We start from the raw sequence: 21,236 nt of genomic DNA, 5'->3' as shown, positions 1-21,236 counted from the left end.
AGCATCGCACACGCGGAGACAGGAAAAGGTGGATGAATGAGGTCACGTTTCCTTCTGTTGTGCAGACAGACCTGTCTTCCCCCCATCTAAATGCCATAATTCTGAATGCAGAGAAAGAGTTCTTTGGTTTTTGTGTTGAGGGAATGTAGCACTTCGGGGTTTTGTGCTGTCAAGGAACTTGTCTTCTGAAGATAAAATTTTTTAAGTTTTTTTGTGCATTTCTGTAGATGAAGATAAAATTTTATTTTCTTATTTGATTTCAGTGATGTCAGAGTAACTTTTTAAAACTGTTTAAGAGACCTGTTTTTCCTTTCTACTTAGTAACAAATCTCCTTTCATTTTAGAGCAGGTGGGGTCCATAGTGCTCATTAGACTGTGGTGGGCTTAGCTCCATGGAGACATTTGTGGATAAACGATTGTTTGAGCTGGGCACAGTGCAGGGGGGCGGAGCTGGGTGCCCATGTGGATAAACGATTGTTTGAGCTGGGCACAGTGCAGGGGGGCGGAGCTGGGTGCCCATGTGGATAAACGATTGTTTGAGCTGGGCACAGTGCAGGGGGGCGGAGCTGGGTGCCCATGTGGATAAACGATTGTTTGAGCTGGGCACAGTGCAGGGGGGCGGAGCTGGGTGCCCATGTGGATAAACGATTGTTTGAGCTGGGCACAGTGCAGGGGGGCGGAGCTGGGTGCCCATGTGGATAAACGATTGTTTGAGCTGGGCACAGTGCAGGGGGGCGGAGCTGGGTGCCCATGTGGATAAACGATTGTTTGAGCTGGGCACAGTGCAGGGGGGCGGAGCTGGGTGCCCATGTGGATAAACGATTGTTTGAGCTGGGCACAGTGCAGGGGGGCGGAGCTGGGTGCCCATGTGGATAAACGATTGTTTGAGCTGGGCACAGTGCAGGGGGGCGGAGCTGGGTGCCCATGTGGATAAACGATTGTTTGAGCTGGGCACAGTGCAGGGGGGCGGAGCTGGGTGCCCATGTGGATAAACGATTGTTTGAGCTGGGCACAGTGCAGGGGGGCGGAGCTGGGTGCCCATGTGGATAAACGATTGTTTGAGCTGGGCACAGTGCAGGGGGGCGGAGCTGGGTGCCCATGTGGATAAACGATTGTTTGAGCTGGGCACAGTGCAGGGGGGCGGAGCTGGGTGCCCATGTGGATAAACGATTGTTTGAGCTGGGCACAGTGCAGGGGGGCGGAGCTGGGTGCCCATGTGGATAAACGATTGTTTGAGCTGGGCACAGTGCAGGGGGGCGGAGCTGGGTGCCCATGTGGATAAACGATTGTTTGAGCTGGGCACAGTGCAGGGGGGCGGAGCTGGGTGCCCATGTGGATAAACGATTGTTTGAGCTGGGCACAGTGCAGGGGGGCGGAGCTGGGTGCCCATGTGGATAAACGATTGTTTGAGCTGGGCACAGTGCAGGGGGGCGGAGCTGGGTGCCCATGTGGATAAACGATTGTTTGAGCTGGGCACAGTGCAGGGGGGCGGAGCTGGGTGCCCATGTGGATAAACGATTGTTTGAGCTGGGCACAGTGCAGGGGGGCGGAGCTGGGTGCCCATGTGGATAAACGATTGTTTGAGCTGGGCACAGTGCAGGGGGGCGGAGCTGGGTGCCCATGTGGATAAACGATTGTTTGAGCTGGGCACAGTGCAGGGGGGCGGAGCTGGGGTGCCCAGGTACAGAGGTGGAGAGAGGAGCCCACATTCCAGTAGCAGGCACTGGTAGGGTAACAGGAGTCATAAAGTAAACCAGGATTTGGGTGCAGGGGCTAGGGCCAGGGTGGAGGTAGACTGGAGTGCAGTATGGGGGGCTGTGGAAGCACCAAACTGGGAAGAGGAGGGAACGGAAGGAGGTGGGGAGGCTTCCTGGAAGAATTGATCCTCCAGCTTTTCCCAGCTGGCGTTTCCCCACTAGATCATCGGCTTTGGACCTAAGGGGTTGAGCCAGTTTTGCATGTCTCTCACACACCCTGTCAGTCAGGGGGTGACTTGGGAATTCTTCCAAAAGCCTCAGGTCTTCAGCGAGCTTAGGGACCAGGCAGGTGACCTCACTATGGCAGCTCTTCCGGCAAGGTGATGCCTGCATCAGTGGGGGCACCTCCCTGAGGAGTGAGGGAGAGCAAAAACAGCGGCCATGTACCAAATTCCTGCCACTTGCTGGGTGCTCGGCTGAAGGCGAGTGAGCAGTGCATGTCTTCCCAGAGACTCAGGGCTCCAGGATGGGGTCTTGGGGGCGATGGCACACAGGGTGGCATATGCTGTGCATGTGAACGCCATGTAGGGTGTCACGGGGCCTTCTCGACATCTGTGTAACACGCACCAAGGGAGCAGTGCATGGGGAGCCTGGCCGACAGCCTTGAGGAAGAGTTAGTTCAACACAGCTTTGCATAAACACATCCTTTCTCTCTATGTTATTTATCTTACGTGTTCTGCCTTTGGAGTTAGGATCTGAAAATTGCAGTCTCTGGGTTTCTGTGTCATCTATTTTTTATTTTGTCATTTTGAACATTTCAGTTAAAGATTCGTAACTCAATGGGTCTTTAAGGTTGTTGAAATCTGGGATTCATGCTTTTAAATGATCAAACAGCGAGGGGTGCTTTCAGGGTAGTGAGCTCCATTTTCTTCACCTTCGTACTTGAGGATACAGGTTTCAGGGACAGAGGATACGGCCAGTCAGTGTTGGGAGCAAGAACTGAAAACCCCAAGTTGAGACAGAAGTGAGGCCCCAAGTAAAGGACAGGACTAGTGCTGGGTCAGAATCGAGCCTGGATTGCAGATCACACTCAAGGCGATTCTGAATCTCTAACCCTCTTGGGCCCTGCAAGGTAAATAGCATCACCTCATTTGCAGATGGGGAGCCCCATTGAGGTTAGGTGTTAGTCTGAGCTTGTGGTTCAAGGTAGCACCGAAGTGTGGAACTCCTAGGGCCTACATTCCAGGGCTGAGACAAGTTGGGAGCCCAGTGGTGGACAAGCTGGTAGGAAGTTTGGGGACCAGGACGAGTGGAATCCCATAGATATGAGGATGTGGAAATTGCAGTTTGGCACCTGAAAGCAAGGCACGGACTAGATGGTTTTTCAAGGACCCCTGTTACTCTTTGGTGTTTTCAAACACACATCACAGATTTCACAACCCTAATATCAACAGTCATCCCTGTTTGGAAAGGAAGATTCAGCGTAGGGGTTAGGATAGGTTGGAAGAAAGTTGCCTGAAGCTGTCACCATGGGGACGCCTGGCAGGTGTGTACAGGTTACAACATCTGCCAGGCACACGCACACCCTCCCCAGGGAAGGTGGGTCAGAGGTAATGACTCTGCAGGGCACAGTCCTGAGGAGAAGGGACTCAGTCCTGGAGCCCCCCCTAGCTGCCTGGGGCACGAGTTGGCTTAGGGATAAAGTAACTCAGTCCCTGGATTTCCCTGAAAGCTTTGTAGCTGCAGTGAAGGCCCGGTGAGGCCCTGCAGCTGGCTGTGCTTACGTGACTCTCTCTGGAATGTGGCAGAAGCACCGGGAGTTGCTCTTCTGCCGGCCGTGAGGTTACTGGCTGATGACGTGCTAAGAGTTGATTCCTTTTAGCTACGATGGAGAGAGCTCCTGTGACTCACAGGATTAAGAACTGATAAATAGGCCGGGTGCGGTGGCTCACGCCTGTATTCCCAACACGTTGGGAGGCTGAGGTGGGTGGATCACTTGAGGTCAGGAGTTCAAGACCAGCCTGGCCAACATGGCGAAGCCCTGTCTCTACTAAAAATACAAAAATTAGCCGGGCATGGTGGCGCACGCCTGTAATCCCAGCTACTTGGGGGGCTGAGGCAGGAGAATCGCTTGAACACAGGAGGCAGAGGTTGCAGTGAGTCGAGACGCGCCATTGTCCAGCCTGGACGACAGAGCGAGACTGCATCTCAAAAAAAAAAAGAACTGATAGATAAAGGAACATGAGTTGTTTGGTTGGCCATGCGTCTGAGATCTCAATGACTTCTCAGTCCCTTCCCTTCCCGGGGGAATGGAAATCCCAGCTCCCAGCACTGTTTGGGCTCTGAGAAGATAGGGTGTCCTCTCTCTGCCTGGCATGGATGATGGAGACATATAGAGGCATAGTAGTTGCCCTCAGAACCCACTATTTTGATGCATTTTGGCATGCGACAGCACATGTCCACCAGGGGGAGGGGTGATCTGTGGGGGAGGTGTCCTGGGGCAGCAGATCCCCCAGCTCACTCTCCGTGGGCCTCATGGCATTTTCCTCAGCTGTGAGAAAGCGGCCTTGCCTCAGAGCTGCCTTCAGCTACCACCTCAAACATCACTTCCTCCAGGCAGCCCTGACCACCCAGAGTGTTCCTTCTCAGAATGTGTCACTGTCTCATTGCATTATTTTTCTGGCCATAAGTTCCATGAGGGACAGTCCCATGGCAGTTTGTTCACCACTATATCCCTAGGGCCTCATGGCCCTTCACACACAGTGGATGTTCCTTAAATACCTCTCAGTGGCAAGAGAGTGTTGCCAGACGCTCAGAAATGGAGTGATGAATGCTTCAGTGGGGAGCCAGCCAGCTGGTGGCATCGGCAGACTGGAAACTGCTCCCTTTGCACCCTGGAGAGGAAGGGCCAGGGGCGAGCCAGCTGGTCCGAGCCGAGCCACGGAAAGAAGACGCCCTGGTGGTGCCCCTGCAGGCAAAGCCCGTGGAACCAGAGTCAAATGTCTGGCCCAGAGCTGGTCAGGTATGCCAGGAAGCACCAACATCATCTTCAATCGGAAACCCTGGAATCGTGAAGGCTCACCTCACCCCCCACCCCGACCCCCAGACAGGGTGAAGAAATGGCTTGGCAAGAAGTTAGGTCTTATCAGGCGATCGCCGTGGCAGGCGGAGAGCACAGCTGGCTGGGAAGAAACCTACCCTGCAGTGTAAACCCCTCCTATCCTGGGCCATTTGGTCCTCACAGGAATAGCTCTGACTCTACCTGACAACTGAAAGGACAGAAATATACGGAGAGGGACTTGTACAAAGTTACACATTTCGGGGCAGGGCCAGATCTGTGCTGCTCCCCTCATCAGAGCAGGTGAAGGGAAGGAGGTGTGGTTAGGGCTGGGAAATCCGATGGATTTGAACAAGATATCGAAAGCATTTTGCCCGTCTTGTTGCCAACTGCAGACTTGGAATTAAGGAATTCCTAAAGAGTTGCCTCATCCTTGTCTGCCAGGCTGACAGAGGAGATGCTAGAGCTTCTTGGCATGCTTGGTCAGCTTTGGATAAAACATTTGACTCTGGTTCCATGGGCTTGCCTGGCGAGGGGTACCACCGGGAGCTCTTCTGTAGGTCAGCTTGGCACAGCTGGCTCAGCCTTGACCCTTCCTCTCCAGGGTGCAGAGGGAGCGGTTGTGGTGCTTGTGCCTTCAGGGCCACAGATTAAAGGGGAAGATCATCCTGAGGTTAAAATCAAGGTCATCCTTGGCAACCGGTCCTAGAAGTTTACAGACTTGGGGTTCCTGGGAACTTCGTTGGCATATGGTGGGGACAGGAGCAGGGCCTGTGTGCTGCTTGGAGTCTGGAATTCTGTTTGTGACTTGCTGGAGCCCACAGGGCTGGCTGGAAGCACACGCACCATCTCATGTTGACTCGGTAAGTCTCAGTTTACACCAGCTCTGATCCCGGCCCGAGGGAGGTTTGGGCAGGTGGCCTCTCTTTCTGTTGCATGACCATGAGTGACTGCATCTTTTCAAACTTGAGTTTCCTTTTCTCTAAAATAGGGACACTAGGTCGGGTGCAGTGGCTCATGCCTGTAATCCCAGCACTTTGGGAGGCCGAGGTGGGAGGATTGCCTGAGCCTGGGAGTTTAAAATCAGCCCTGGCAACATAGTAAGAGCCTGTCTCTACAAAAAATATAAAAAATTAGCCAGGTGTAGTGGTACATACCTGTGGTCCCAGCTACTCGGAGGCTGAGGCAGGAGGATCGCTTTAGATGGGAAGGTCGCGCCTCTGTGATTGTGCCACTGCACTCCAGCCTGGGCAATAGAATGAGACCCTTCTCGCAAATAAAATAATAAAATTTAATTTAATTTTTAAAAATGGATATTAATAGTATCCCCTGGCTAGCACTGTCACAAGATTAAGTGGGGTGGCATGGAAAACTGTCAGTACCCTGCCTGGCCAAGTATGGGCATGCTCTATTATGATGCCGTCGCTAGTGAAAATCACTCAGTGTGTGGTACCTGTTGCCAGGAGACTTGCAGTCTAGCTAGGGAAGTGAGGCTAATGTGCTCGAGGCAATTTTGAGACGAGCTGTGACCCGAGGGGCATGGGGACGGTGTTCGGAAGGGCCATCATGGCCCCCAGCTGGACCAGATGGCAGGAGTCCTCAGATGAGTCTCCCCTGTCTGTGGGTGCAGGTGGTGTAGACTGGGTCAGTGCTCCACGCTGGTGCTCCAGCAAGGACGGGCTGCATCAGGGAAGCCTGCGTGGGGAAAAGGAGCCAAGACTTCACAGAGAGCTGGGATGGGGGCAGGTAGGAGGGGAACTCGCTCATCAATAACCGTTCCTGTCTCTATTTCTTCACCTGCAGTTGATACCTAGGCCCCCTCCCCATTTCTAATGTTACAGCTTTTGTTAGCATCGGCTCTCATAAACTTCGCACCCCTACTTCATGTGCACACATTCTTAATTGATGTAAATGGCATCATGCCCCACATCATTCTGTTTCTGTTCTGGGTCAGTGTGTTGGCGTAGTCGTGCACATCCTTCCTCCCGCTGCACTGCTGGGCCCCGTGCTTACCTGTGCATTCCCTAGGGAGAGGCCCCCTACCTGTCCTGGGACCGAAGGGAACACTTCTATGGGGATTTACTAAGCCCGGAATGAAGCTGCTGGGTCATCGTAGGGCACTTGCATGCTTCATGACTTAATGACTGCCTAGTTGTGCACAGAGGCCTGCCCACTCTGTTTCCACCAGTATATCCAGTAAAGGGTGCTGTACACCCACCTCTGCCCACACTTGGCCTTTCCCGCTCTCTGGTGGTTGCCATTCCACAGGCGTAGAGCTGCCTTGCTGTTCTCAGGCGCATCCCTCTGGGCACCCACATACAGAGGCATCTCTGTGTGCTCTGGGTGCTGTCATCCCAGCTACTCGGGAGGCTGAGGCAGGAAAATAGCTTAAACCCGGGAGGCAGAGGTTGCAGTGAGCCGAGATCGCACCACTGCACTTCAGCTTGGGCAACAGAGCTAGACTCCGTCTCAAAAAAAAAGAAAAAGAAAAATTTTGTTTAAGGAGCCATACCCTAAGTCACAAAGGTATTCACGTACATTTTCTTCTGGTCATGTGATGGTTTTACCTCACATTTTTATGGGGTGCCTGCTGTGCGGTAGACCCTGTGGAAAGCAATGGAGAAAGAGTGGTGGATTAGAAAGACACAGGTCCACACCCTCTTAGGGCCCAGAGTCTGAAGGTATTAGGGGTTGGGAGCACCACAGAGCTTGGCATGGTCCTGTGTCTGCACAGCAGACCTTCTCCAGCGTCCTTGTGAAAGGCACCTCTGGACTGTTTACAACAGATGCATGCAGGATGGAGGAGGAGCTGATGTGGCCTCTTCGGATTGTCCCCCCAGCACGCCTATGACAATAAGCCGCTGGGTTTCAGGTAGAGCCCCTTTCTCTGCTCCTGATTGCACGGATGTTTCTGCACAGGGATGGTTGAGATTCCAGCCGCCACCTCATCCTAGCCGACTTTAAAACTGAGGCTTGGCTGACACTGGGTTCTCAGAGGAACGATTAGAAGCCTGGCTCACTGAGAGGGAGTGAGTGCGGCCTGGAGGAGGGCAGGCGGCAGGGTGAGTCCTGGGCTCGGGGAAGGGCATGGGGAAGGGAGTGAATTCCCTGGAAGCAGAGCTTGATTGTGAGAGATGTGGCCCCCAAGGTCCATCCCTGGGAGGCAGGAGAGCGGCCTCCAGAGGACCCTAGAAAGGAGGTTCTCGGTCGGGCACAGTGGCTCACACCTGTAATCCCAGCACTTTGGGAGGGTGAGGTGGGCAGATCACCTGAGGTCGGGAGTTCGAGACCAGCCTAACCAACATGCAGAAAACCCGTCTCTACTAAAAATACAAAATTAGCCAGGCGTGGTGGCGCATGTCTGTAATCCCAGCTACTCGGGAGGCTGAGGCAAGAGAATCGCTTGAACCGAGGAGGCAGAGGTTGTGGTGAGCTGAGATCTCACCATTGCGCTCCAGCCTGGACAAGAAGAGCGAAACTGTCTCAAAAAAAAAAAAAAAAAAAAAAGAAGGAAGGAGGTTCTCTTTCCCAAGGTGGGCACAGCCTGGAGAAGGCAGGGGTGCTGTATGCAGAGAAACCTGTCTGGGAGCCCGGGATCCCATGACCTCTCTCCCCGCATCCTCCACCTGGAGGATGGGCAGCTCCCTTTTTCGGCTCGCCTGCCCTGGGTTCCACTGAGCAGCCCCGTTCTCTGGAGGCTGCTCTCAATTCTTCCTTCCAGGATGTCCCCACCCCCGCCAGCCTTCTGAGCCCCACCAGTCCCCAAGCCTGACACGGTTCAGGATGCAGGCCTAGCCTTCCCAGTTTCTCAGCATCTGCCCTCCCTCATTGCCAGTCACTCCCTGTGTTCTGTGTTCCAGTCCCAGCTGACTTCTCTCAGGGCCCCAGGGTCGCCATGTGGACACACCTTCCTTTTGCCAGTGCTGTTCCCTGTGCCTGGAATTATTTCCCTGGCCTCACCTTTAATCTGGCCAGCCTCCTACCTGTCCTTGAAGATGCCCTTTGGATATTGCCTTCAGGATACCTCTCACCCCCTCTTCCCAGTGCCCCAGTTCCAGTGCCCTGTGCCCAAGCGCTGAGTCCCTCAGTAGGTACATGCTTGGCCCTCCGTCTGCCAGGCAGTCCCTCAGGGGAGTGAACGGATGTCCAGGCACATGTATGCTGAGCATTTGTCTTTGGTAGCTTAGTTTCTGAGTCGAGTGAGCCTGAATTTAGAGGAAGTTAGGAACATAGCTTCATACCTGGTTCAAAAACGAGGATTTTGTGAATGAAGCAATTAATATGTTTGGAAGAAAGCATGCTTATATTCAGTTTCTACCTACAGTTTTCTACCATTTGGCTATCCCAAAACAACCTCATGTTTCGAAAAAGTAGAAGAGAGGTTTTTAATTACAAAACTGATAGAGCAGAAATAGTTAATTATGTATGTGCTGATTTTAATGTATGATCGATTTGTCAAATATTTGAAAATTAATTTTCTTGCATTTTAAAAACTAGTCATTATTATACGTTTGATTTTTTAAAAAATGTATTAAAAAGGGAACAGGCCAGGCGCTGTGGCTTATACATGTAATCCCAACACTTTGGGAGGCCAAGGTGGAAGGATCGCTTGAGCCCAGGAATTCAAGACCAGCCTAGGCAACATGGCAAAACCCTGTCTCTGCAAAAAATACACAAATTAGCCAGGTGTGGTGGTGCGCACCTGTAGTTCCAGCTACTCTGGAGGCTGAGGTGGGAGGATCACTTGAGCCTGGGAGGTTAAGGCCACAGTGAGCCGTGATTGTGACACTGCACTCTAGCCTGGGCAACAAAGCAAGACCCTGTCTCAAAAAGAAAAAAAAGGAACAAACTTTACTCAAGGAGGCATACAGATGGCAAATAGTCATAAGAAAAGATTTTTAGTATTATTAGACTTTAGAAAGATGCAAATTAAAATCACAATGCAATATTGCTGCACTAAGTAGAATGGCTAAAAATAACAAAACAGAACAAAACACCCTGACAATACTAAGTGCTGGGAGCATGCAGGACACGGAAGTCTCATACGTTGCTGATAGCAATGCACAGCGGTACAGTCACTTTGGATAGCAGTTCGGCAGTTTTGTTAAACGTACATGTGCCATGTAACATTTCCACTCCTAGGTATTCACCCAAGAGACATGAAAGCTTATGTCCCCACAAAAGATCAATAGATGAATGTTATAGCTTCTTTATTCATAATTCCCCCAAACTGAAAATGACCCAAGCAACCTTCAGCAGGAAGAATATGGATAAACAAAAGAGTGGTATAACTACACAATCGAATACTACTTAGTAGTAAGAAAGAATGACCTTCTGACGTAGACAGCAATGTGGATCAGTCTCAGAAGCATTATGGTGGGTGACAGAAGCCAGTCTCAAAAGCCAGGCTGCATACTGTGTATCCCATATATCCTTGCCATCCTGGGAAAGGGGCAGAAATCATGTCTGTGGTTGCTGGGGGCTGTGTAGGGAGGGGATGGGCTGCAAGGGGGCACAAAGGCACTTGATGAGAGATGGAAGTGTCCTGTTCCTTGCTGTGGAGGCAGTAGACAGCGGTATATGTTTGTCCACACTCAGATCTAAGTGTACCCTGTAGTGGGCAATTTTGCCTGTGTGTAGATGCCATCTCAACCTAGAGAAACAGCCAGCAGTAGCTCTGCTCCTGGGACGACTGCAGTGCTTTGCCCAGGGAAGTGGGAAGACCACATTGCTCTGTCCCTGGTGGTTTATGGCGATAGAGACTTCCAGCGATGGCCTGTCACGGGCCACCACACAGTCGTTTCATTAAAGGGACAGCAGGGCTGATGTTGCTGCGGTGCCTCGGTCCCAACTGTTTGGCATACTCCCCTTCTCTCGTTGGTTCTGTGCTCAGCCAGCTTTGCCTCTTGTCCCCAGCGGTGGCCACAGGACCAGCACAGGCTCCTCTACAGCCTCTAGGACCAACTGGGAGCTTACATGGAAACCTGAAACGTATACTTACGGAAACACTCTTCCTGTATTCATCGCGGCTTTCCAGATTTCAAGAGTTGTCAATTAAATGTGTATTGCAGCTCCTGTGTGTGCCGATGGGTGGTACCAACATGTGACTTGTTAAGAAATATCCTTTTCTTTTCCCTAAACCTTTAACCAACGGTTCTCAAAATCAGAGAGGTAAGCAGATTTCAAGAGAGCCAAAATACATGATTTGATGGTGATTACCAATTTGAATACTGTTGGTAATAGGCAGATGAAAACCAGCTCTGGGTTGTGGCTTCATGTCGACTGTCAAGGCTAAGTTAGGGCCATGTTACGTAAGCTCCTCCTACCACCAGCTCAGCGATACTGAGTTGCTTGTTGGGTATTTTTTTCGTCCTGCTGTAAATTTCAAAATGACAGTAAGGCCTCATTTTAAGGGAAGCGACCACATAATGTCACTTCCAATGAGCTGTGAAAATGCTCACTTTCGACTTCCTCACAGGAGCTGCTCGAGTTTGGAGTGGACGCTCAGGTTCAGCTCATGTTTTGACAAACTGCCGAGCTGCCAGCCTTGCTGGGGGAGGTCTTTGGAGAGAATGAGCAGAGCCGAAAGTCTCATCTGCCTCTGGAGAAGGCTGCCCAGGCTAACCACCTTCCAGGGGTCTTTGCTTTTCACCAGGATTCTGGTTCTCCTAGGAGTGGAGTCATCTCAGCCCATGTAGCTCAGCCTCAGGGACAGCCCTTCCTCCAGGTGCTGCAGCCCCCTTCCCTCCCCTTGCCCATCTCTGTGCAGGGCCAGGCAAAGAGATTTTAGAAAAGGTAAAACTGACAAGGGGTTGACTAAGATTTTTGAAGGCAATGGGAGAAAAATGCTGAAAAGAGATCGTTTTTCTGTCATATTTCCTCTGGGTGCGCAAGTTATCAGCGACTGTATCCTTTCAAGCCAGCAGCTCAAAGAATTAAACATATTGAACATTTTCATTTTCACCCCAAATTAGCCATTAACATTTCCTCAGTTACTCTTTTATTACTTATAACTTAGATGAACTAGTTTTTCTTTTCATGTACAAAAAAAGGCAATCAAAACTCAGCTTAGCCCTGACAAAACTTTGCCATCAAGACAGTCCTACCTGGAACCCTTTGAAAAACTGCCTTTGGCTCACGCCTGTAATCCCAGCACTTTGGGAGGCTGATGCGGGCGGATCACAAGGTCAGGAGATTGAGACCATCCTGGCCAACATGGTGAAACCCTGTCTCCACTAAAAATACAAAAACTAGCTGGGTGTGATGGCGTGCGTGCCTGTAGTCTCAGCTACTCAGGAGGCTGAGGCAGAAGAATCACTTGAACCTGGGAGGCGGAGGTTGCAGTGAGCCGAGATCGTGCCATTGCACTCCAGCCTGACGACAGCGAGACTGTGTCTCAAAAAAAAAACAACTGCCTTCAACTCCAGCCTAGCCACTGTGGCTGCAGGATCTTGACAAACCACGTAACTTCTCTAAGCCTTTGTTTCCTCATCTTTAAAATGGGGACACTTATTCCTGCTAGGTAGGGGAGACAGTATTTGGAGGTGTAAAACACCTAGCAGGTCGTCTGGCACCTGGTAGGTGCTCAGGAAGTGGAAGAGTTTTTACGGCTATGATTGGGAAGTAATAACCCAGCACGTGATGGATGACATCAAAGCAGAAGGCTTTGGTTAGATGTCACCTACTCCAAGAAGCCGGCCCCAGCCCCTCAGTCTGCGTGAGGTGCCCTTCTAGGCATCCTCAGCCCCGCCCCTTCCTCCATGGTAGCCCTTCCTGACCCACAGCCCAGTTTCTACTTGGTACCCAACCTAAAGAACATTGAGAAGCCCGCGTTCACTGATGTGTATGATCTTATTCATAATAAAAATAGAGGCTCATTATCTAACTACACGGTGTGCCTTTCAAACTCTGGGAGAGGGGTGTGGTAAACATGACCCCAGCGGTGCATCAGGGCCTGGTTGGCATGGAGGCCATTTGTGCCGCAGCCAAGGACAGGCTGCCCCAAGCCACCTGCCTCCCAGCTGGTTCTCTCTCCTAGGTCGGGAACTATAAGCGGACTGTGAAGCGGATCGACGATGGCCACCGCCTGTGCAGCGACCTCATGAACTGCCTGCATGAGCGGGCACGCATCGAGAAGGCGTATGCGCAGCAGCTCACTGAGTGGGCCCGGCGCTGGAGGCAGCTCGTGGAGAAGGGTAGGGAGGCCCCAGCACAGGTCCTGTGGCCTGGAGGCAACTATACCCCAGCTAGGGGCTCTGGGCACGTTGTGACCCTCTCTATGCCAGTTTTCTGTCTTTTAAGATTGGGGCAAGAGTGCATTTCCCAGTTCCAGAGCGGGGTGTGATTTTTATGGGGAGCATTAGTGCCCATCACCAGCAGGCACAGGCTCCGTGAGCTTTTGTCCGCTTTCCTTGGGGACACAGGACTACAGGCCTTGTCATCCATAGGACACACTTGCACTTGCCGAGTTAACTCAGAACTCAGGTAAGTTCCTATCACGTGGAAGGCCTTGCTGCTCGGCACCTTAGTTGCTAACACTGAGAACTGTTTATTTTTAAACTTGGCCATGTAGCAGGTCAGATAAGACTAGCTGGCAACACCTGGCAGTCTGAGTTTAAATTTTAAGGGAATAATTACAGGTGTTGTATGGCAGAGGTTTCACCCCCTTCTGTCCCCACTGAAAAGCTCAGAAGATTCTGCAGCTTTATTAGTGCCACTGTTGTGTGGACAGGAGCCATGCTTAGAACACACTTCCCAGCAGTGAAGGGGGAACTTGACTGGTTACAGCCTTTCCGGCACAGAAGCAGAGCAGCGTGGGTTTCTCAAGGTGTGTTTTGGGGCAGGCTTTCCTGTGCTGACCAGCTGTCCTCAGCCAATCAGGGGAGCCAGGTCCCACGCGAGCCAGGTCTAGTCCAGCTGCCTGTCCTTTCCCATGATGCTGACATGGGTTGTATGTGTGGGCTTAGCACAGTCCTTAGGGCAGGGTATGTGCCCAGGCTGTGGAGCAGGCACGTGGCAGAGGAGGGGCCTAGGATAGGTCAGCTCCCTTGGTCGGTGGCACTGTCATCATTTCATTTCCACCTGCTGCAGCCCCTCTCCCAGGATCCAACTGTCAGTCAGAGCTTGAGGTTTACAGAGCACCCTTACCACCCTCACCTTGTGGGTCTGGCTGTGACATTGTGGACAGGACAGGAATATGCTCATTTTGTAGACACGAAGGCACAGAGAGGTCCAACTTCCGGGGCTGTTCTCTGTTGTCTCCAAGCCCCAGAGTCACGTGTCCCCCTCTGGGTTCTCACAGCCCGCCCTCCCCTCAGCCCACCTCTGTCATGACTCAGCGCGCTTGGTCACTGTCCCTGTGACCACCTTGAAGACCAGCCATGGATCTTCTCGATTTCTGCCCCAGCTCTGTTGTGGCTCTCCCTCCCTCCAGCCTCACGCCACCCCACCCTATCGCCTGAATAGAAATGCCAGCCTGGATTAGGGCCTCCTTCCTGAGCCTCGGGGACTGAGAACAGTGAGTAGGGAGAGGTGACTCAGCCCCTCCTGCCATACTGGTCCAGAGCAGGCTCCTGCTTCCTCCTCTCCTTCCTCCTGCAGGACGGGCTTCCATTCTGTTGAGGGGACAGTCCTCATTCCACAGTGTTCTTGAGCTTGTGCTCAGAGCCAGGCTCTTTCTGGGAGTGAATGAACACGGTCCTGCAGAGGAAGGCAGTGTAGGGCTAGCCAGGGGCCAAGCAGGGCTGATAGGAGCCACGCCAGGAGAAGCGTTGGCATGGTGGGGGGGGGGGGGGGGTGTCCAACACCTGGGAGAAGCGTCTGCTCACTTCAGAAGGTCCCCCCTTCTCTGGCCACCTTTAAGTAAATTAAGACTTCTAAGATGTGGAAATTTGGGTTTTTATAGAGTTCAGTGGCTTTAAATAAAGGAAAGGCATGGCCGGGCGTGATGGCTGACGCCTGTAATCCCTGCACTTTGGGAGGCCGAGGCGAGTGGATCACCTGAGGTCAGGAGTTCGAGATCAGCCAGCCTGGCCAACATGGTGAAATCCCGTCTCTACTAAAAATACAAAAATTTAGCCAGGCGTGGTGGCGGGCGCCTGTAATCCCAGCTACTCGGGAGGCTGAGGCAGGAGAATCGCTTGAACCCAGGAGACAGAGTTTGCAGTGAGCCAAGATCGCGTCTCTGCGCTCCAGCCAGGACAATAAGAGTGAAACTCCATCTCAAAAATAAAAATAAAAGAAAGGCATGTAATCCCCCAATTTTCCTAACACGAGGGGCAGAGCAAATTCAGCTTCAGGAACTGAAAAAGGCACAGAGTCCCTGAGAGAAAAATATCTGAAACCCCGAAAGGAAACCATCTGTGGTCTAAATGCCCACATTGAACAGCTGAGGTGTGAGCAGAGGAGACCCCACCATGGCCGGCACTGAGTGACCCACAGCTTCTCTCCCCTGCGCAGGGCCCCAGTATGGGACCGTGGAGAAGGCCTGGATGGCCTTCATGTCCGAGGCAGAGAGGGTGAGCGAGCTGCACCTCGAGGTGAAGGCCTCACTGATGAACGATGACTTTGAGAAGATCAAGAACTGGCAGAAGGAAGCCTTTCACAAGCAGATGATGGGCGGCTTCAAGGAGACCAAGGAAGCCGAGGACGGCTTTCGGAAGGCACAGAAGCCCTGGGCCAAGAAGCTGAAAGAGGTACATCCGTCCTGCAGGCTTCCCTGCCTGGCCTTGCTCTGCCTGGCACTCCACTAGCAGCACCCCCTCCTGCACCCAGGACTTCCTGCCACTTCCTGCCACTGGCTGTAGGCACAGGAGGCCAGACCTGGTAGAGATAAAGCCACTCCTCAGGCTAGAAGCCCATGGTAGCTGACATTTACGCAGGTTGAAGACGCTGAATGCTCTATGTGCATTCTTTAAATTTTTTATTTTTATTTTTTGAGATGGAGTCTCACTCTCTCTCCCAGGCTGGAGTGCAGTGGTGCGATCTCAGCTCACTGCAACCTCTGCCTCCCGGGTTCAAGTAATTCTCATGCCTCAGCCTTCCCAGTAGCTGGAACTACCGGTGCATGCCACCACACCCTGCTAATTTTTGTATTTTTAGTAGATACGGGGTTTCACCATGTTGGCCAGGCTGGTCTCGAACTCTTGACCTCAGGTGATCCACCCACCTTGGCCTCCCAAAGTGCTGGAATTACAGGGCATTCTTCAAATTTGATCCTACCAACCCATTTTACAGATTTGGTAACTGAGGATCAGAACCATACGTTGGTGGTAGAGCTCAAAGCCGAAGCTCTTAACCACTAACAGTACTTCTCCCAACCCTGGGGAAGTGTCTGGTGGAGACTTAAAAGTCCTGGCCGGGCGCGGTGGCTCACATCTGTAATCCCAGCGCTTTGGGAGGCTGAGGCAGGCGGATCATGAGGTCAGGAGATTGAGACCGTCCTGGCCAACATGATGAAACCCCATCTCTACTAAAAGTACAAAAATTAGCAGGGCGTGGTGGCGGGCGCCTGTAGTCCCAGCTACTCAGGAGGCTGAGGCAGGAGAATCACTTGAACCCGGGAGGTGAAAGTTGCAATGAGCCGAGATTGCGCCACTGCACTCCAGCCTGGTGACAGAGGGAGACTCCGTCTCAAAAAAAAAAAAAAAAAAAAAAAGTCCCTTTGGCCGCTCTGCGTGTGGAGTAGCCTTTCTTTATTCCTTTACTTTCTTAATAAACTTGCTTTCACTTTATTTTTTTAAAAGTCCCTTTGACGATAGAAAGAAATAGTTTGCATTTTTCTTTCTCTTGCATGGGTTTTTCTCCCAAAATTTCAAGTAACATTGATACCTGTTTTTCTAAAAGTAGCAACCAAAGCCATTGAGTTTTGTCGAGCCTCGGCTAGTTGGAGGCTGTCATCTGTCCACCCCAGCCCTCAGCTTGTGTGCCCCGCCCCTGCCTGCAGCCTCGCCCCCCATTCCTTGCTGGAATGGACTAGACGGTAGATGTGCCACCCCCAACACCCAGCTGTTCTCTGGCCCTGCGCTGCCTTCCTCCTCCTGAGAATCATCCATAACATGCCTCTGTCCTTCCGGATGGTTTTCTCTGTGTCTCGTTTTCTCTGTGTCTTAGCTTTTGTCGCATCTCCTTTCTCTTCTGTTTTGTCCCTGGCCCCATTCATAATGAAACTGTCTGTGTCTCATGAGGCCTTTGCTATAAACTCCTCCTTCCCTCTAGAATGAAATTTGTGGCTTTGGCTCAAATAAGGAAGGATCTGTTAAGAGAGTGTGTGTGTGTGTGTGTGTGTGTGTAAAAGCCATTAAAACAAGAGGAAATGTGGCCGATGGCCCTGCCCCCCTAGTATGGTCGTCTCTCTCATGCTAGGTTCCTCCTTGGAACTTTCTTTGTATTTGCCAATCCAGCGGCCTGGCATGGTCTTCCTGGGATGCCCGTAACCCCTCCATGTGCGCGTTCCACGTGTGCGCTCCACGTGCGTGTTCCATGTCATCTCAGTGGCTTTCTCCACCCACCCCATGCTCCGTCTCTGTTGTCTTCCCGCACACTTAATGCCCTCTAATTGACTCTGGCATGTAACTTTTCCTATACTGTATCTGCCTCCTGCAACTCAAATGAAAGCTTCACAAAGGCCTTGTGTTTCTTGCTGTGTTCCTGGTGCCTCGAACTATGCACGGGACAAGCAGGTACTCCATGAATATGTGTCGAGTGCGTTCCTGTTGTGACTAGTTGCTATGATGGTATACATACAATTTTGTACGTGCCTTTTCCTCCCCTCTTGGTAGCACAAGCATTCCCATGGTCTGTGTGACCTCTAGTGAGGATCCTGAACTCCCAGCGACATGGCATTCAAGAACTCATTCTCCCTGTAGGTAGAAGCAGCAAAGAAAGCCCACCATGCAGCGTGCAAAGAGGAGAAGCTGGCTATCTCACGAGAAGCCAACAGCAAGGCAGACCCATCCCTCAACCCTGAACAGCTCAAGAAATTGCAAGACAAAATAGAGAAGTGCAAGCAAGATGTTCTTAAGGTAAACTGTACACTTGTTTTTACACGTCAAGTGTCACCGTGTCAATTGTTCACATGTCTGGCACATAGCCTTCTGTAACTGCTTGGGTGAATGAGTGGATAGAGGGATAAATAACCAATAAAACACACCCCTGTCCTCAAGAAGGCCACAGGTGAGTGCCCTAGCACCTCACCTCACCATAGCCACTGTACCTGCTTAGTCAAGGGGCAGAGCCAGGCTCTGGGCAAGCTAGGGGTAAGAGACAGCTCTTGGTGCTCAGAGACACAAGGACAGCTGGGATTGCTGCAGGGAGCTGCTTGTGCCAACATGGGCGTGGCCAGTGGTGGGTGTGAATGGGTGTGGTCAGTGGTGGGTGTGGATGGGTGTGGTGTGAGCTGGCATGGAGGGTTATGAGGACCAAATCACCAGTGGCCTGGACAGCCGGGCTGAGTAAGGAGATTAGGATGCTGCTGACCAGGAGCCACTCAGGCAAGGCCTGAGCCTGGGTGGGGTCAGGGAGGAGGTGAGGAGGGTGAGATGGTTTAGAAGGATTGCTCTGCTTGTGTAGGGAGAGGGGCTGGGGGGCAGAGACCTGGGGGAGGGACTGCAGGCTGGGAGCGCTTGTCTGGGGGAGTCAGGTGGGAGGGGGAATGGAGGGGCCCTGCAGTCTCCACAGTGACAGGCCCCGAAAGTGAGGCAGAGGCTATGGAGCCAGGGGTGGCAGAAGGGTGGTCTTTGGCCAAGGAGAGACCGTGACCAGGCACTGGGGCATCATGGGTGCCCTTCCATTTCTGTTGTGAAGGGGAGATTTTCTGCCCCATGGGTTAATGAGAAATCATTGTGTAAACTATTACGTGCTCCGCAGGTGTAGATAAGTGATTCTGCCTGGAAGGTCCTGGAGTCACAGGACTTAAAACCAGACAGCGTCATTGTCTTGTGATTTAAAAGTTCACAGGAAGGGAGGGGCTCAGCCCTCAGCCCCACCTCCCCTCCTTTGCTCAGCCATGAGGGGTGAGGGCTGGGGGATGTCACTGCCGAGGGCCTGCCCTGCCTCAGTGTTTGGAGAGGAGATTCCCAACCAGGATTTGCAGAGAGAGACGGAATGAGGTAGAGAGAGGCTGCACTCCAGGAAGAGGACATGGGCAGAGGGGAGGCAGGAGGCCTAAGCTGGTTTCACTACCCACCAACCTTTCCCGGCCCCTGTCAGTTAAGTGGTGGCATCCCTGTTTTGTGAATAAGGAAACCAAGATCAGAGAGGTTAAGTCACATGCCAGCCAGCAGGTGAGAGCAGGAACTTCTGACCTCAAGCCCATACATATACCCTTTCTCCACTGTTCCTCACTGCTATGCCGTCGGCGTAGCAAGGGGAACACGTCATCTACACGAGAGTTCGTCACTCAGACCAAGTGTCAGAATCCTCTGGGAAACCCCTCTCACTCCCATTGCTGGAGCCAGGAATCTGGGCTTTTGAAGCAGCCCAGGTGCCTCCACGGTGGGATCACGTGAGGAGCCTGGAACCAACTACTGAGTGGGAGGCACCTGGGCTCAAGAAGCACAAGGTCCCGGAGAACTCTCGGGCCTTTGCCAGAATCCCAGGGAATCAGGTGCCCAAAAAGGTGCCTAGAGGAAAGATGGGGCTTCTCCATGTTGGGCAGGGGCATGCCTGTGTGACAGAAAGGGAGACGGAGATGAAGAGGAAGAGAGGCCTTTCGTGTTTGACAGCCACCCAGAACATCAACTCAGACTTTTGCAGAACAGGCCCAGGGCGCGAGGTTGGACATAAGCGTCTGGCAGGATGACTGGGACACTTTGTAGTGGGTTCCCTCCTGGGACCCTCCCTGCCTCTGTGGTCTGGCCAGTGACTACAGGATGTGAGAGGTCCTTGTGGGCCTAGAGCTCTGGAGAGGAGGCCAGTCCCTCCCCACCACCCTTCTTGACGCAGTTTCCAAAATCCAGCACACGGGCCTGGGCAACATAGTGAGACCTCATCTCTACAAAAAATTTAAAAATTTAGTTGGGTGTGGTAGCACGTGCCTGTAGTCCCAGCTACTTCGGAGGCTGAGGCGGGAGGATTGCCTGAGCCCAGGAGTTCAAGGCTGCTGCAAGCTGTGGTCATACCACTGCACTCCAGCGTGGGTGACAGAGTGAGACCTCATCTCTAAAGTAGGTAAGTAGGTAGGTACATACATACATACATACATACATACTTAGATACATACCACTGCTGACTGGTTGCACATGTACTTTCATGTTTTTTTATCAGCCATCAACTACATCTTCTAACATCCATCAGAAAAGAACTTTTTGCATTTAGTGCTAAAATATTACAATCCACCTAAGGGTGAAGGCCGCCTCTTGTTTTACTCCATGGGTGTTCGCTGAGAACTTTATATGCCCTGCAAGGGGATTTCCAGAACAGTGATGACCCTGCTCAGTACCTGGCCTGTGCTGGGGGCAGGACTTGGGGCTAGCAGGGTCGGCACAGGCTGAGGGCAGGGGCAGCCCAGAGGTGGAGCATCTTGTTGCCACTGAGTACCCTGAGAGCTCCTGGGAGGCTATTGTGTCTTGAAGGCTCCTGAGATGGGGCTGCTCTGTGTCACTTCAGCTGTATCCTCCAGATGCTGGGTGCTGAACCCACAGCCAAGCTGTGTCTTGGGCTTCTGAGCTAGGCTCCCATGCAGGGCTGCCAGGTAGTGGGCGTGGGCAGCGTGGTTGGCGGTGGGGAATAAGGGAATAGCCACAGCGCTGTGGAGCTCTCTCTCCGCTGGGCATGCCCCAGCCCTGGCAGGGGTGGCCTTTTCCTGTAGGCACAGAGGACCCAAGCCCAGCCATCTTAGGAGGCTGAGAAGCAGAGCAAGGACCCGGATACCAGGAGAGGAGAAAGGGGCAGGAGTCAGGGCCCTAGAGGGCGGGGTGGGACCTGGTCTCACAAGGCTGGGGAAGCCTTCAAGAAGAGGAGTTGCTTTGGAGCCTGAAGAAGAGTCTTCCAGGGCTCTGAGCCACATGAGTCAGAGGAGAGCATCTGGGAGGGGAGCCGCATGGGCAGGGTAGACTCAGTCCCAGCTGGGGACAGAGAGGGTGCCCGATAGGCCTGCAGTGTCTTGGGAAGCGCTCCATCCTTCCTCAGAAGGCCCTGCACATGTTGTTAGGGACAGCAAAGCTTAGACCTGAGTGGAGCCCGTGACTACCCCCATAGTAGAAAGAATTGCAATAAATAGGTGGCCCCAGCCCTGCTGTCTCTCACCCACCCCAGGGGGCCAGCACGACCATGATCCCACCAACTAACAAAACCACCTGGCCACCAAACTGGTGGCCCTGCAAGCCGAGATGAGGGGGTGCGGGGAAGTGTGTACCAGTGTGAGGTCATTGACCTTGAGGCACATCCCCACCAGATGAATGTGCCCACTTTAGCCATGTCTTAGGAATTTCACACATTTTCTAGCTGCCCCTGGGTATTCTTGAGATAGGCCACACCTGCTT

The 21,236-nt window shown here is 52.4% G+C and overlaps 1 protein-coding gene across 5 annotated transcripts in view; it reads left to right on the top strand.

The window, feature by feature from the left end:
- Positions 1 to 21,236, top strand: part of PACSIN2 (protein kinase C and casein kinase substrate in neurons 2) — a 143,774-nt gene that overhangs the window by 107,184 nt on the left and 15,354 nt on the right. For all 5 annotated transcript variants that reach the window (XM_054470006.2, XM_054470003.2, XM_054470004.2 and 2 more), the window contains exons 3-5: positions 12,794 to 12,950; positions 15,214 to 15,449; positions 17,622 to 17,777. In XM_054470006.2, the coding sequence (XP_054325981.2) occupies positions 12,794 to 12,950; positions 15,214 to 15,449; positions 17,622 to 17,777 (549 nt within the window). The remainder of the gene's footprint in view (positions 1 to 12,793; positions 12,951 to 15,213; positions 15,450 to 17,621; positions 17,778 to 21,236) is intronic.

Source organism: Pongo pygmaeus, chromosome 23 (genome assembly GCF_028885625.2).
Source record: "Pongo pygmaeus isolate AG05252 chromosome 23, NHGRI_mPonPyg2-v2.0_pri, whole genome shotgun sequence".
NCBI lineage: Eukaryota > Metazoa > Chordata > Mammalia > Primates > Hominidae > Pongo > Pongo pygmaeus.
Note: the sequence above shows the minus strand (reverse complement) of the source record. Positions and strands in the feature narration are given on the sequence as shown.